The 17,324-nt window shown below is 47.0% G+C and overlaps 1 protein-coding gene across 3 annotated transcripts in view; it reads left to right on the plus strand.

Annotated features, from left to right (window-relative positions):
• Nucleotides 1-17,324, plus strand: part of LOC139052213 (rap guanine nucleotide exchange factor 2-like) — a 784,545-nt gene that overhangs the window by 332,834 nt on the left and 434,387 nt on the right. Inside the window, exon 1 of one of the 3 annotated variants that reach the window (XM_070529298.1) lies at nt 140-231. The exons of the other annotated variants lie outside the window; for them this stretch is intronic. Coding sequence (XP_070385399.1) covers nt 155-231 — 77 coding nt within the window. The 5' untranslated portion in view covers nt 140-154. Of the gene's footprint in view, nt 1-139; nt 232-17,324 lie in introns of those variants that run through there. 3 annotated transcript variants of the gene reach the window in all.

Genomic DNA, 17,324 nt, shown 5'->3' on the forward strand with positions numbered 1-17,324 from the left:
GGTTATGGTGGTGGTGCTGGTGATGATGATGATGATGATGATGAAGACGTGGTTAACCTGGCATAGCCGGCAATTGTTCCGCCTGAGCTTCCTGTCAGTTGAGATCAGTGGTGTGCCACCAGGTTTCGATTAGGCCCTCGTCTCGCAGGAAGCCATGCAGCAGTCGTTGCACTCTCTTACTCATTGCCGCGGACCCTCCCGGGAAAACGACGTCATCAAAGGTCCTGTGCGGTAAGACGACTCTTTTGCAGGATATCAACCATCTCTCTTCTTTCTGTGTCGAACTGCGGGCATAGCCAAATGAAATGTTAAATGTCGCTTATGTCACCACAGAAGGCACAGAGCAGGGAAGCGCATCGTCCAGTCTCGAATAACCAAGCCGGGTTGGGCTGTAGGCGCAGTCGGTTCTGATGCGGTACCACAGCGCCGCTTCCTCGTAACTCCATGGATCACTCAGGATTGATGTGGAATCTCGTGAACCATCCTAAAGTGATTGCGTATTGTATTCTTAAGAGTTCTGAAAAATGTTTGGCGTTCTCAGTTTTGGGATACATGTCAGTGCTAGGTGTGCAAAAGCGTGAGCTTTTTCGTTTCCTTCAATTTCTACGTGTGATGGGATCCATTGGAATTTTGCGTTAAAATTAGTGCCAGAGATTGCCTTGTAAAGTTCTGTCGAAGTAGGCCACAATGTAATCGTTGAAACGCTTACTTTGAATCCGTCAGCGCCACGACATCTCTTGCAGGATATGCGCTTAGTTTTCACAAATCCGCGGTAATTGCGGCGCTTTCTACTGTTGTAGACGAAACTACGCGGTCCAGGCATTCAGACCATGTCACATCAAGGAAGGGTATGCAGATGCCGCTGCGCAGCTATCTGTTTGTGCACACGCCGACCCGTCTGTGTACACTTGTAGGTGGCTTTGATATGCTGTACTCATGTGGTCCAGTACAATAAACTTTGCTTCGGCAGTTGGAATGGTGCGCTATTACTGGCTTTTTTTTTTTCTTTCGTGTTTTTGCTTACCCCTGAGATATTGCACGCGAGGATTTCCCTTTGTGTCAAGTACGCTTCTGTGGTTGCAAGCAACGCGGCTCGCCTTAATTCAGTCAGTTCTGCAAGATATCCGTCATATCATGCTCATATGAGAAGCTTCTTCAGTAGTTTCACAAATTACGAGGATAAGAAAGCGGTTTTCGAAGACAGTGTCTAAAGTCTGGACATCATCCGGATTTCTGCCTATGAGGCCTTCATGTCCTCTACCTGTGGTGATGTGAGCGAGGTCATTGTATATATTAGATGTGATCTGACATTCGTGTTGCACCCAGTTCCACCTCATGACGACAACCAATGAGTTTGTTTAACTGTAAAAACGAAGGAGCTTAGGTTACTCTTGTCGCTGTCTACATTGCTCCTTCAAGTCGCTTCGACTATAAGCGACTACACGACGTGTTATCAGCGACAACCAGCCCTACGGTTTTCACCAGAGATTTTAATGCTCGCCATCCGCTTTGAGGGAGTTTGACGATGAACTCCAGGACAAGAATACTAGCATCCTTTGCCACACAGCACGGCTATTATTGCCTCAACGATGTTAGTCCGACATATTTACGAGGGCCTACATACAGCAGCTGCCTATATTTGACCTTTGTCTGTCAGCGTCTTGAAAGAAACGTGCAATGGTTCCCAGACATCGAATCACATGGAAGCGACCATATTCTCTATATCTGAAGATCAAGGCACTATTTAAATACTCATCCGCTATTCTCCAACGAATTGACTCGTCCACGTTTCGGACACACATGGAGGGAGTATGTCAGCAAGGGAACCAACAGCAAGGAATTCAAAAGGCCACGGAAGATGCTCTGCGCGGTTCTCAGCCTTTCCCGAAATATGAAGAATTTGAAGCCGAACTGCAGCGACTACGAGCGATTCGCTGGCGGGCTGAAAGAAGACACAGGAGAAGTAAATTTATCCACGATTTCAGAAAGGCAACGTGGATGCAAAACAAAATTAAGAGCCACATTGATGCACTACAATCTCAAAGACGGAAACGATTCTGTGAGTCGTTGGATCCACGTCAGCGCTTATCTCAGATATGGAGAACCGTGCGTGGACTTCGCGTATCGACGCAACAGCGTGTTCCGTTGAAATATCTCGCTTTACACCAAGGTCGAAGATAGATTTAGATTCCTGAAGAATTTTTCTCAAGACTTGCCGGCTTGCAGCCCCTACATGCACTTACCCCACGTGTAACTCCTGTGTCTCGGGACTCTCGTATGGATATAATGTTTTCGGTGGATGAGCTTGAAAGGGCACTGGCGACTTCCAGGCGCTCTTCGTCACCTAGGCCGGACGGCGCTACCTATGCGGCGCTCGGCAATCTAGGGCAGAAAGCACGACTCATTCTGCTAAACCTTATTACCACGAGTCTTGGCGCAGTGGTCTGGTTCCACGTGAATGGAAATGCAGCGGCTCGGTTTCACTTCTCAAACCTGCTAAATCGCCGTTAGATTTGTCATCGTACCGCTCCATCGCTCTGGCCAATTGCAGCGGAAAATAATGGAAAGAATGGTTTTGACGCTCCTAGAATGGTACCTGGAAAGTTACAACGTGTACCCAGATGTTATGGCTGGCTTCCGGCGTGAGCGCTCATCCATAGATAATGACATCGATTTGGTCACGCTTTTTCAACATAAGAAACGTCTGAAACGACTCACTGCGGCATGGTTCCTTGACTTAAAAAGCGCCTACGATAATGTAGCACATTGTGCCGCTATATAGACTCTGATTGAAGCCGTAGTCGGTGGCGGCAATATTCGGTGGCTGTGCAGTTATTTGACCGACAGGCATTTCTTAGTGATGACCGAGGATGGCGCCACGACTCACCACCAAACATTCCATGAAGTACCGCAAGTACCGTGATCCCGACACTATTCAACCTAGTGCTCGTTGGCCTATAGTCAGAGGCTTGCCCAGCACTATTCAAGTATCAATTTATGCTGACGACATCTTCATTTGGGCGTCTGCTGTAACACGACTGCAGGTACGAGCAAGGCTCAAAAAGGCAGCTACGTTAACATCATTGTACTTGCGAAAACAGAACTTAGAGCTGTATTCAGAGAAATGCAGCCTTCTTACATTCACTTGTGAGGCAATGAACCCTTACTCCGTAAGTGTCAATGGGCAAGCAATTGCAAACGCATGGAAACAACGCTTTTTAGAGGTAATTATCGACCGCAACCTATCATGGAACCGGCACGTTTCATACCTAAAGAGGAGGCTGGCGACAATAACACACCTCCTCAAGTTTCTCGGCGGAAAGTCATGAGGCACATGGATGCTGTCAATGCTGCAGCTTTACAACGCCTTGTTCCTCGGTTTCGCAAGATACAGCCTCCCTGTGCTATGCAACACCTGCAAAACAAACCTGCGTGTAGTCCGAAGACTACAAACTCAAGCCCTAAGAATGTGTCTCGGTCTTCCGAAGTGTGCGTCTACAGCGGCAACGATTGTGATAGCGCTAGATCACGCAATATCAACGTACTTGGCCCCCGACGCTCTCAGGGCGGTTATTCGGAAAGTTGCCCGACAAACTTCTCATCGTCTTGCTTCTTTACCTGCAGAAAAGCCACACACAACTTTCAGTCTTATAATTGCTGCCAATCATACCTCTTTGCCATCGAACTAGATGCCTGCAGTAAAACCATACTCACCTTTATGGCGCCCGCAAGAACCTGAAATACGCTTTTAGATATAGTTTTAGGCGCAAAATATAAGACGCGAACAACAGAAGAAAACACACAGACATGCGCACACTGAAATATGCCTCACACTGAAATATGCCTCACACTGAAATACGCCTCACCATCCCAGGAATCACGAAGAATGCTAACGGGCCGTCGTTTGCCCTGAAATAGGCCACATTAGAACTTTTACATGAGGTGCAGTCTTACAGTTTTACATCGATGGCTCAGTCACACCTACAAGTTCAGTTGCCCCCGTGATCATTCAAGCAAGATCTGTCAAAATACAGCTACAAACGTCACATGTATCATCAATGACAGCTGCTGAATTGGCAGCCCTCCGTGCGGCTCTTCATTTCATTGAGGAGGAACCACCCCATCTATGATCAATCTTTTGTGATTCCAAGGCAGCCCTCTAGAGTTTACACTCAGCACTGCGCCATGGATCACAAGTCCACCATCGCATAGTTGACGAAGGACACGATATATCTGTGGTTGCCTAGTCACTGTGACATACATCACGATGATCTTGTGGACGCAGATGCCCGATCTGCCCATGACGGCGTCAACTGCGTTGCCCTTCCACGTTCGAGAGCCGACGCAGCGAAAAAACGTTCCGCACTTGCGCGTGGCCTAACATTGGTTCAATGGAATTCATCCGATTTCTCAAGAGCCTGCCTCCACACCTTGTACCCTAATTTACAGCTCCGTATTCCGTCATACCTTCTACGACATCGATGCACTCTTCTACTCCGTCTATGGCTTGGAGCAGCGTTTTCATATGTGTACTCATTTCTTATCGGAATGGTCAATAGCCCACTTTAAGGTTTCCGCGGGGGCAACGAAACAACCGCGTACCTTTTTGTGAGTGCCCTCGTTTTAACCCGCAAAGAACTGAACAAGCGCCCAATGATGGAAATTAAGATCCTTGCAAACTGGCCTACATGAACATCAGCGCGAGTTGCTATGAAGAAACTGCTGCGTTATTTAAAACACACTGGACTTTGTGACAAATTGTAACTGTACACTGCGTGACGTAGGATGGAACGTAGACACTGTGTAACACTAGGAACGTTTTCGCGGACTGCATGGCAGTGCCCACAGAAACAGTTCTGTATTGTGCGTGCGTATGTGTGTCTATGTGTGTGTGTGTGTGTGTGTGTGTGTGTGTGTGTGTGTGTGTGTGTGTGTGTGTGTGTGTGTGTGTGTGTGTGTGTGTGTGTGTGTGTGTGTGCTTTATTCTTTTTATCTCTCTCACCTATCGCATCCCTTTACCCCTCCCCCGTTACGGAGTAGCCAAACGGAGATACTCTCTGGTTAACCTCCCTGTCTTTCCTTTTGCCTTTCTTTCTCTCTTTCTCTTCTTCGGAAGAAACGCATTGTGGACAAACGCCCGCTATTGGCTTAAAGGGGCCCTAGACTTCTTTTTATCGAAGTGTAGAAAGGCATTTGAAGTAAAAATAGGCTATTTCAGAAATACTTTGCCACAAAAAGTACTTCAGTGCGTTCAGTAGAAGCGGAGTTATTGGCAATCAAACACGACCTCCGCTGTGCTTCCGTTCCTTCTTCAATGCCTTGCACTGAGGAGGTTGCAGTGCAGTGGGGCGTGCCCACAACACTCCACCTTCTAAATGTCACCATGGCTGGCACTTCAAACTTCAATTCGGATGTTAACGTAGACGCCATAACTTCCGCCTTTGGTGTCGATGACGCGTTAAACGTAAGTGAAACGCGGTTGTCCTCAGCGAGCCGCAGTGTCCATAGCCAGTGGACTCGTGGTGGCACCCCGCGGCGGCCGCGGTATCTACGCCATGTAGCCGACCGCAGCTTGATGTCGGCTATCGGCCAATAGCAGGCGTCTTGAGAAATGACGAAATAGTGCGTCTAGAAGAGAGTGAGGACAGGGCCGGGCTTGTGTTGAAAAGAGCGTTTGAGAGAAAGGTGACTTCGCGATGCGCCTGTGGGCTCCACGCACCGCGTACGAGAGCAAAACTTAACTGAGATGTTCACAGCAGCGTATGGTACCCGCGGACTACTTTTTTCAGCAAGTCCGAGGGGTGGTTCAGGGCCCCTTTAACTATTACTCAACCAGGCTTTGTATAAAGGTGTTTGGAACGGCCGATCGTCTCTCTCTGTTAGATATCTATAGCTTCGTGGATTTGTTTGTATAGGTTTCCTTACTGAAGTGATTTTTCGCGATAGTTCTCAAACCACCCCATGCGTTTTATACAAGGTGAGTCTGCTAGGAGCGTTCATCTCCGTCACGCCGTGTACGATTATCATATATAGTGCCTAAATCCCAGAGATAAGCCGCCAACTGAATGGCGACTGAAGGGAAAAACGGCTTAAAGGAAAGCTTAAACGGTTTTCAATTTCCACGAATTGCTGGGACTGGAAATTTTTTTCTTCGTTTTGTTAATATAAGGGGCGGAAATCGCTTTCTAAATCACCCCCGCGGACACGGCCCCATCGCTTCCCGGAGCGCCGGGTGAGGTGGTTGCCAGAGGAGAGAACCGGCGAGAGTGACGTCGTTCGCGGGGACCAAGCCGCCGGACCGGCGTGCTGGCATGTACTGGCATGCCTCTTTCCGTCCTGCGTTTGCTGAACGACGCTACGAGAGATCTGCCGCCGCCGCCTCTCACGTTTGTTTTCTTTTGCGATTTTCGTAAACTGTTCTTTGGTGAAGCTGCCCGTCGCGGCAGCTTCACGTGCATGCTCGCGCGAGCAAACACCGCTGGCACGCTGCGAAGCATAGACGGAAACGCGCGCAGTAATAAATTTTGGTGACCGGACTTTGTGAGTAGCTTCCCCAGCATTGCACCTGAAGTATGAAGTGGAGTATAGGCTTGGCTAGGGACATTCAACGTACGGTTGCAGTTATCGTGTTTACCACACGGCGGTGCTAAAACTGCCTAATATCTTTATGTCAACACTAGCATGGAGCACGCATACCGATTTTTCATCGAGCCACAATCGCAAAGTCGTCGAACCATAGTATGAATATTGCACATATAATACCTCTGGCCATCTCTGGATGTGTATGATAAGCAACTTCCATGACTGTACCTCGCAGCACTGCATGTGCGCGCTTTGAAACGCGGCGCTTATGTTCGCGATCGTGTATCAACACTAAAAAAACCACGGGACTTTAGACAAGCAGCGGCAAGGTGCTTGACATCGCGGAATTGCACCCGTGTTTACAATCTAATGGGAAGTTAGTGCTTCGGCATTCTTCCAGCAGCAAGTTCCCAGTGACACATTAGCGCATTTTTTCTCCCGTTATTGGAACGTGCAGCTACATGAAAATAAAAACATAAGTACCAGCTAAGACTTCCAACGCGCGAGAAGGTGCACAAATCGCTCTCGCTGTTGGCACACTGAACATCATCGTTGCCGCCGTTGCCGCTGTTACCGCCGTTGCCGCCATCGTTTTCCGTATCGGCTGTCGGTTCGAACATGTACGGCGAAAATACAAGCTGTCCGAGACAGCGAGAACGTTCCATTATGCTTACAACTCAGCTATGAAGCCGGAACAGAACAGCGTGCTACGCTCTGACACGGCGGCGCAGACCGGCGACTGCCGCGATTGACGTTACAGCGGCCCCGACCAATCACGGGCAACAGCGGCGTTCGCGCGATGCCCTGAGGCGCTGGTGCGCGTTTTCTTGAAAAAGCAGCCGCTTGCGTTTGTTTCCGCCCTTTTTGAACCAGATATTTGTGTTCAGGGCACTGAAAACTGTAGAATGCCGCAGAGAACTCATTTTTTTCGAAAAGTGTATCAGCTTTCCTTTAAGCTGGGAGAAAAAACTTACCGCGAGGTATTTTTAGTTTCCCCGGGACGTTTGCGCTTGTTCGACACTTCTTGCTTCCATTGGCCTTCGGTCTACGTCTCGCAAAAGAAGGATTTTCTTGTGGGTGGATTCGGCACACACCGAGCCGACAGGCGGCGTTATTTATTTATTTATTTATTTATTTATTTATTACAAATATCGGTGGCCTTCTTGACCGCGCTGACTGTGTGAGAGGGTAAAGGCTTGGAAATAAAGATGTTCCAATCGCTTGTTTCCTGGATCTGTATCGAAAGTCACGTCAAAATGTGTTTTGCTTCTTTTCATCCTCCTGTATTATATATATATATATATATATATATATATATATATATATATATATATATATATATATATATATATTATGAGGTCACAAGGCCCTATCGGCGAGGTTCCACCACTGGGCTGTCTACTGTGCTTTTTTCATTTCTTTAGCGTGGGCTGTACGGATCGAGTAAAGTGGATTTCGCGCACACCCAGACGCGAACACGTGGTGAGGGGATTTAACCTCCCGCCTGACTGGACAGCGGCCGCCTCATGGCGTGTTTTCGACAAGCGACGACGACGTCGTCCACCAGCGCCTTGTGCTGGTGTTTTTCTCACGCGTTTTGCACCGTTTAGTAGTTTTTCTATACTACTGTGTTCGTTTGGCTTTGTTTTTGGCGGTACATGCACTCGCTCACACGTACAGAACGTCGGAGCCATGGGGCTGGAAAAACCAACTCTCTCCGCCTCGGGCGTCGCCGGGACTGTGAAAGTATGGTCATTTTGCTGTCTGCGAAACGTAGCTGCACTTGTTCGCCGTGAGCTCCGAGAACGCGTATTTGGCAGCGGTAGCCATATCTTGCTCTTTTGATGAACGTGTTTTCATAGCTTCGGTAATAAGACCAGAAAAAAATTATTGAATAGCATTCGAGGAGATGACGGCCGTAATTATGTCTTTCAGCCGACTGCCAGTAGTATATATCAGTCGCTTCAGTAATGAATGTCCGAGTACTACATAAGCGAGTTGGATGATGCAAAAATGCGTACGTAGGTTTAAATAACAGTACAGAATCACATTGTTGCACAAAGAAGGCCTAAATTAGCAAAATGAAGTATTTACTATAAGAATAAACTGAAATGTGAGCACAAAACAACTAACACGTGTAATTAACACCGGCGTACTAGGGGCAAGCAATTTGTAGCCGGTTTATAAGTAGGTGTAGTCCTGACCGGACGTTTTTAAACCTGAATTACATCATCGCTACTGGAAACCTAAAGACGCAATTGTTTCCGGCTTGTTTGCGTTTGAATTTGTGTACTGATAGCACACTCTATGTTTTTCTCACCTTTCCTAATTGTCAATAAATTATGAATTTGCTACTTTTGAAATATTTGGATGCCATGCATAATGCTGTGCATTTCTTCATCTCATGTTTAGTGTTGTATTCCTGATTTTTTTTTTCATTTCTGCTGTTTACCTTCGGACACGAGGGAACGCTAGCGACCGTTTGTAATGCTGACGCAGCTTAAGCGAATAGAATAATGCAATACAGTTGATATCAAATGTAATATAACCAGCAGCCTGATGCAATATTGTGCAACAGTATGCTTCAGTTACTTAAATGTAAAAATGAAAAGTACATGCGTTTCCGAAAGTGTGAGAGCTATCATCTCCAAAGTACACTTGTTTGCGCAAGAACTCAGCATCCCATTCTAAGTTTTCTTGCTTCTTTAAGGACCAAATGTCCGTACCGACAAGATGTGGCGTATGTTTTGGGGTGGTGAAACAAAGAAGAAAAGGAACATTCAATTTCGGCAACACGTTCCTAACAGGAAAACTGTAAACCCTTCGCTTGCCCACAGTTGCGCGTTTACTGTACTGAAAAGCCGCATTCGCGCACTTCTTTCCCGTCTGTACCATATTGAAGTGCGTCGTCTTACGTGGCATTTTATTAACTATTTGCATTCATTTTTCTCTTCTGTGCAGGTGAGTTCATCTGCTTGTTTGGTTCGCCAGGCAAGAAACACATCATGCATGTCAACGCTGACTACTTTAGATGTCCCGCCTGTGCACATCCTTGCTGCCTGCTCAAGGTGACGTTACGAGGTTGACGCAGTAAAAAATTACCCCAAACCGAATACATTTTTTTATGGGGTTTAACTTGCCAAAACCACTTTCTGATTATGAGGCATGCCGTAGTGTAGGACTCCGGAAATTTCGACCACCTGGGGATCTTTAACGTGCACCGAAATCTAAGTACACGGGTGTTTTCGCATTTCGCCCCCACCGTAATGCGGCCGCCATGGTAGGGATTCGATCCCGCGACCTCGTGCTCAGCAGCCGAACACCATAGCCACTGAGCAACCACGGCGGATGAACCGTATACATAGTGGGATTTGGCTCACTCGAGTCCACTTCCCTTGTGTTGGCGCAAAGGCAAAGCGTAAGACTGATAGTAAGTGACAGATTCATGGCGATAGGATGCCCGTTGCCGGGTGACGTACCATCGGTGTCGGATGTTTATGGGGTGTGGAAGCTGGCGAGGAAGCTGCACTTTCACGAAGCCTGGGTAAGCTCCCTCAAATTCTGAGTTGCACTATATAATATAGTGCATGTACAGTCGGCACATTGTGCCACTCTTATAAACACTGCACGTCCGGTCTTCGACCAATGTTGTGATCTGTTTATTTGCACATTTACAGCGATTATATTGCACTGGCTAGTACACCTAACTAACAAGCAAAGGGTTTCTTTTTCTGTTTCGCTATGATGGCAAGAAGTAATTATAATGTGCGTCGTCTGTTATTTTACTGCACAGTTATTCACTTCGTTTCCTACACATTTTGCTGGGGATTCTATCATTGGTGCATGTGTGATTTACGCGCCTGTTAAATGTGCGAACGCTCGTGTGACCAGACTATACAGTGACCACGGCTGGTCGCAATCGTGCAACTGCTTTACCTGGAGCGCTCCGCTATCGTGTCCTGCTTTGCCTGCACTACTCACCTGCATCGTAAAAGACCACATGTAGTTTTCTTATGATTACTCGTTGTCTAGCTAGCTTGTTCATACTGTCAAGTGAAGATCAATGAGCGCGAAGTTGTGAACAAGAAATTCGGTAGAAGCGAGCCTTGTACTATTTATTCGTTTACATTTCGTTTCTTACCTTCAAATTAGCGCTTAATCGTATTCATTGTACAAATAGCTTTCTCATTACCTTGCTTAAGAGGTAAGAGATAGTGATAGTGAGAATAGTGAGCTATGAGAATAGTGAGATAGTGAAGTGAGTGAGTGATAGCTAATGAGAAGTTGATATATTTTTATGTTTGACTCGTCAGCGTGTCGCTTTGTTTGCTTCTGAAATCTGGCCTTTTATTAGTTCTCGTTGCTTTCCGCAGAGAAAAAACGCACTTGCATGTCACCTGATGGCGGCGAAAGAAGAAACAATGCGAACTGTGCGGCGCAGCGAGAGATCTACGCGAAGTCGCATAACGATGCCAGAAGGCACGGATGCCGTCAAACATCCATCTGAGCGAGCGAGGCCGGTGTGGCCGAGAAAAACGATAGGAAAAAGAAACCTCTTTGCCTTAATCGATTGGTCTTGCAGCAACAGCATTTACGATGAGGCCGTAAATGCGTATAAAACCCCGACGACGTTTCCCGCTCGCCGGTCCATCTGTGGGACCTGAGAAGCGCAATATGAACACTGTCCACTCTTCCGGGGATCAGCAGGCTTCGAACGGGCGCCATAGCTAGTCGGTCAATTGTGGGTCATAGCTAAGAGGCAAGCTTCGCCTTGCATGTATAACGAACAAGACAAGGACGAAGAGAGAAAGCACGTGGCACGGGCTGCTGCATCCGCACTGATGCCTAATGTTGCGTGTGACGTCTCGCCTGCTTCCTTTTTGTCCTTTTTTATGCGATGCTATAGGTACATATGGCTACATTTTCGTGAAAACGGCCACCTCGATCCGGATTTCGTCCTGTGTTTGCAGCTGTATACGCAGCTGTCGTGGAAGGTCTTCCATTCTGCATATATGCCGCTCCGCGCGCGCGTCTTCGAACCTGGATTGGAAGGATATATACCCAAGCCCACGTCAAATTTCTCCGCCGACGCCAGCGCTTGTCATTCCCCTACCGGAACAAGGCGAGCCTTCACGGTTGGTCACGTCTGTCTCCTCTGCTTAAATCACTTCGCTAAATTTCACTCCGCTCGCGTTGGACATGGCCGCTTCTTTATTCGATTCACGTGAAAAGATCAGCACTGGCTGAATGTTTCTCGAACCAGCGTTTCAACAATGGGACTTGTCATCGTAGAGGCAACAAGTGCCACGGAAGCTCGATGAAAACACGCAGCCGCGAAATTGCCAAGTGGACGTAGAGTATGATGATGGAAATCATAATATTTAAAAACGAGGGTGTGTTATATTAGCCACAGAAGGGGTAGGAGAGAGGGGGTGAAGCGCTGAGGTGCTGCTGATTCTTTCCAGAGGTCGAAAGAATGCGAAATAGACAAGAGTCCGCACATGTAAGCAGGGCCTGTCAATCCCAGGGGCTTAATTTTTCGTGAACGCAGGAAGTAGAGATATATATACTGTTTTGACAGTTAAAAACATGAGTAATGAAAAAAAAAAGAAAAACGTTAACAGAAAGTCAGCTGTATCAACAGACGAGCTCATTGCTATTATTTCACATTTGCTCCGCTTATTCAGTACGCTCGGTGGCTGTAAAGCGTTGCGCTGCTTAGCACGAGGTCATAGGTTCGATTCCCGACCACGGCGGCTTCATTCCGAGACATTTAACTTAAAGAATGCTCGTGTACCGTGCTTGGGGTGCACAGTCAATAACACCAGACTGCGAAAAAAAATACGGAGGCATCCACCATGGTGTCCCTCATAGTCCACTTTTCAGTTTCTCGACGCTAAACCTTGCAATTTAACATAACATAACGCTTCTCACACTGCTGGGCACTGGAAGAATAACGCAGCGTTATGCATATGTATCACATGCGGGATAACGGAGGAAAATGGTGTCAATGATCTTTAAATTTTGCGCACACATCGCAAAACAAACGCCGTATTCAGAGTGAAAATAGTTAAATCACGGCCTTAATTCCGGCTCAGAAAGCGCGGAATGTAAATTCAACATGGCGCGCACGAGATCAATAAATACCCACAGTCGCTGCAGACTCATCAGAGTGAACATAACGTCGTGCTGACTCGCATTTTATTTAGAAGCATGAAATTACCATATGTGTCTACGCTCGCCTTCATTTAAGCAACTACTGAGATCATTTCATTACCTGAAAAATAAAAAATGAAGAAAGAACTGACCTGATGCTAACGATAAATTATTTAGCTGGTAAATTACTGTATGAAAACGTATTTTGCCTTAGAGACATTTAATATGTGCTGCAGGCATGGGGAAAAAAAAGCTTGACGCGCGCATTTCCCTCGCATAAGCACTTTATTTAATTCATGCTCCGCGCCCTTAACCCAACGATGCAGGGCTAGCTTTGCTTTCGCAACGTTTTGACGGTGAAAATAATTGTTTTTAGTTGATACAGATCAGATGGTGCAGATACGCTTCGATACAACGAACTTATGGCAAACCATCCCCGTAAAGCTTGCACAGGTAGTCTGGCGGCCACAGAAAATCGTGCTTCGACAGTGCACCGGAATGGAGGAGGACAACGCTCTGTACCACCAGCCGTTGCAAATTTTTTCCGGTAGGTGGCGTCCACAACTGCCACCGCAGCGCTCCCCCCCCCCCCCCCCCCCCACGGCGTTGTGGTTGTCTATTGTAAAAGCTGCCTCTCGGATCACAAAGCTTTTCTTCCATAGCAGCTATCATCGAGCAACGTTATTGCCGCGATTACACATCATTTACTATTTTGTGTATACTTGACATTAATTTGCATAAAGCTGTGCCCCCTCTGCCGCAGGGATGAGCCGCTCAGTGGGGCAATTATGAGAAATGAATAGAAAGAGAGAGAATTTTTGCAAAATACGATACGACCACGGGTGCCTAGAGAACAGCCGAAACTGAAAAACCATTTATAGCAATTGCCACTTGGCTTAACGGTTCTACAGTGTACCAGAAGTATGCTTCTTTGGAATGACCGCTCATTGGTCGCATTCCACTCAGTGGTCATTCCATTGACCACTAAGTGGACGGGCTCCCGTTTTTACATGTGCATGCCGTTGCCACGCACTAAAAGCGGTTTTCTTTCAACAGCAAAAAAAGCCCTTTATCATTGGTCAAATCGACATTTATTCCACCCTGTGCTGCCTCTTTCCCTGGGAACGTGTCTTGCAAATCTCTTCTAGTTTTATCGTCAGTTGCACTTGGAACTTTTGTATCCTCTTCGTCACTATACTTCCAATCAATCTTCAGATCAATACTTCCAATCCGCCCACCATGGTTCCGAGTGGCGCTGGCTGACACTCCCAGGGATAGATATGTCCGACGATTACGACACTTTATAATGCGAAATTTGAGCGAAGCTTTATACGTGTTTTCATTTCGCGATATATTGAGGCAAAAAATTTGAGACAGAGATCACCGCACCTCCTGGCACTGGCTAGTGCCGTCAGCGCCTTCGCAGAGGTAGGGGCAGTATGGCAACACTAGCATGATGAATGACATCGGAGCCAGCTAAGGGGGCTTCTTTGTTTCCAGTTTAGAGTGGTCGCATGTTCGATGAACAAGTGCAGCTTGGGGTTCCTGAACTCGTTTCGTTTGTGAGCTCTGGATCGTCGAGCAGTCGAAGGAGCGACACATATAGGCACTATCAATTCTCTTCAGGTGACGCAGGTTTCATCGCCAGCTCTTTGACATCGAAAAGACGATGGCATTCCACAGTTGCATGCTTGCCGGTGAAGCACCTTTTGTCCAGAAGGAAACCTATAGGCATAACAACCGGCAGCCACGGGCAGTGTTTGCGAACAAAGAGCTACACGTCTGATTACGGCGTTCAACGTGACAACGCAACGTGTGGGCTTGAAAGATGCCATAGTGGAGAGTTACGGAATCATTTTGACCATTTGGGTTTATTTGACGGGCACCCAAAGCATGGTGCGCGACCTTCTTTTTTTTGTTGCATTTCATCTCTTGATCAGAATTCGGTCTTCGCAGCGGGAAATTGAATCGGTGAGCTCGCGTTCTATCGTCACTCCAGACGGATGAGATCTTTTCTCATCCAACCCCAGAATATGATACTGTCCGATGATATGTGCCCAGCATCCATTGTGGTGGCTCAGAGGCTACGTAGTTCTGCTGTTGAGCATGAGGACGCTAGTTCGACTCCCGAAGGCGCGGCGCGCCACATTGCAATGAGGGTGGAGGGGAAAAAAACGCTCGTGTACCGCGCTTTGGGAGCACGTCAAAGAAACCCAGGTTGACAAAAATTTAATACCGAACCCTCCGGTTCGGCGTCTCTCGTAGGCAGCTTTGCAGTTTCTGGACGTTAAACACGACAATTTGGTTTTAATGCTGCCCAGCCTCCCTCGGCTGCTCGTTACATATTCAGCTACGCCTGGGGTCCCACGTCTGCCTTTGCTTCTTTCTCTTTCTTTTTTTTCTTTAGCTCTACAAGAACTGGTACGTGGCATTATTGCGCTCTTCTTTCGAACAACGACGACGAAGCATGCACGTCGAATGAGCATAAACCTTTGCCCCGGATTATTTGTCAGCAGACGTTGGCAATTTCATCCGATGCCGTCTTCCATTCACACAGGCTTCTGCATGCGATGAGCGGGCATCGTCAGAATGACGATAAGCGAACCCTCCATTTCCTCTAGTCGCGTATACAGCGGGGATCTCACTGTTTAATAGTGGCTGATAGGCTGCGCGGGTCTGGTAATGCGCTTGCGTTGAGGCATAGCGACTTCGGAGGCTTCTGCCTTCCCATCCACGAGGCGCAGGGCAAACGACGGAAAGAAGCCCCACCGCGATTGGGTTTTAGCTCGAGTCTGAAGCACTGTCGCCGGGCTTTGTCTCCGTAAACCGCTTAATCCCTAACGAGATTTCTCAGCACTTTCGCAATGCTGTTCGGGTATAGGTCCTATCAACCTCGATTACCGTCCTATGTAACCGGCTTTTCTTCTTTGCTCCTGTCACTATACATTCTTTTCCCACGAAAGAAACTATCCCGTTGACAAGTGCTTTCGTTAATTTTATTACGTAAACTGACTAGAAATTACGAAGATTGTGGCGTTACTTGAGGTCACTTGAGCCTAGGGTGCAAAAAACAGCCCATGCAGTGGTTCGCGAAAGCATCGATTATCATTGACGCCTTTTTAACCCGATGCCCAGAGGTCCCATTCGACGATGCAGGGCAGTAAAGGGGAATCACGTATTTAGTATCGCACGAGTCAATTTCGACGTAGTGACAGGGCCCGCTACGGCGTGGTTATTGCTGAATATGACCGAAGCATGTCTCTTTCTTTCTTTCTTTTTGTGTGCTGGGCAGTGTGTAAGAAGTTATCAAACAAAAAGAAAAACTTTTTTTTTCTTTTTCCGGTGTCGTGTGGACACTCAGCATCAGCTTCCGTGCTTACTATATTAAATGATACTGTTCCAAAGCCATTAAGGCTAGCTGAGACAAATGCTCTGTATTTATATTTTCCTATCGATATGGGCGTTCAGGCTCATGCCATAATCCGGAGCAATGCAGTGGTAAATGTGTTGCCACTTCGACAAACCGCGAGTATATAGGCGGTGAATAAGCATGATGCACGTAAACACTTAGTTATAAAAATAACCAGCAGACACTGACGAAGTTATCTGTGATGTGGGCAGTATCTGTCCGAATGAACGAGTTCAACAATGGCGCTATTTATATAACGTGTGCTCGTAAACAGAAGTGAAATGTTGCATTTCTGGTCGCATACGAATTGAATATGTGTATGGGGTTTCACGTGCCGAAAACACGATCTGATTCTGTGGCACGCTGTTGTACGGGGCTTTTGTTATGGGGAAATTTGATTGCGGTGGTTCAAAGCTCGGCACACGAGCGTTTTTAATGCGAAGTGACCCAGGGAGTCTCTTTTTTTTTTTATGCGAGCGAGACGATCACTTCTCTCGCTTTCTTTCTGAAGTTAAGAAATGACAACACTGTTGGCCATATACTCTGCGCTGCCGAAACACCTGGGAATTATTCGTATCATGCGCGCCAGAAATAAATAAACGGAACGTGGTTCTGAGATAGAAGTTCGTTGCCACGCGTTCGTGCATAAATTAAGAGGCCTGTCGCGCTCATGTGCGAACACGCCCAGTTGCGCATGAACGAGCTGTGCGTCATAATTTCCGCGAAGCTCGCGCGCCAACGCGCTTAGTTTAGATAGCGGAATCAGGCCTTGTTTTTTGCTTTTGTTTTATTGTATCCAGGCGTTTTTTTTTTTCACGCCTATTAACGCGAGATAGGAACCTCGTAAGGGTTTAAGTGCGTCAGCACGAAAAATCAAGCGAAAAAAAGAAGCGTTTGTTAACGACGGCGTCAGACAGGAATTAGTATGAATTTCCTTAGTCTTAACTGTATACTGATCATATTCGAGTGATGTATGCAATGTAGTACGACGTACTATAATATACGGGAGTATACATTGTAGTAACTAGGGGCCGTATAGCGTAAAACTATTCCAATATGTTTTTATTCCAATCTCCTGACGTCAAACTTGCGTAACCGCTGACGCAAGCATCGGGCGGTCACCCGTAGGGTTGTCTGAACAAACCAATCAAATGCTCCCCTTGTTCATAGGAGGTCA

This window comes from Dermacentor albipictus, unplaced genomic scaffold, assembly GCF_038994185.2.
Source record: "Dermacentor albipictus isolate Rhodes 1998 colony unplaced genomic scaffold, USDA_Dalb.pri_finalv2 scaffold_20, whole genome shotgun sequence".
Taxonomy (NCBI): domain Eukaryota; kingdom Metazoa; phylum Arthropoda; class Arachnida; order Ixodida; family Ixodidae; genus Dermacentor; species Dermacentor albipictus.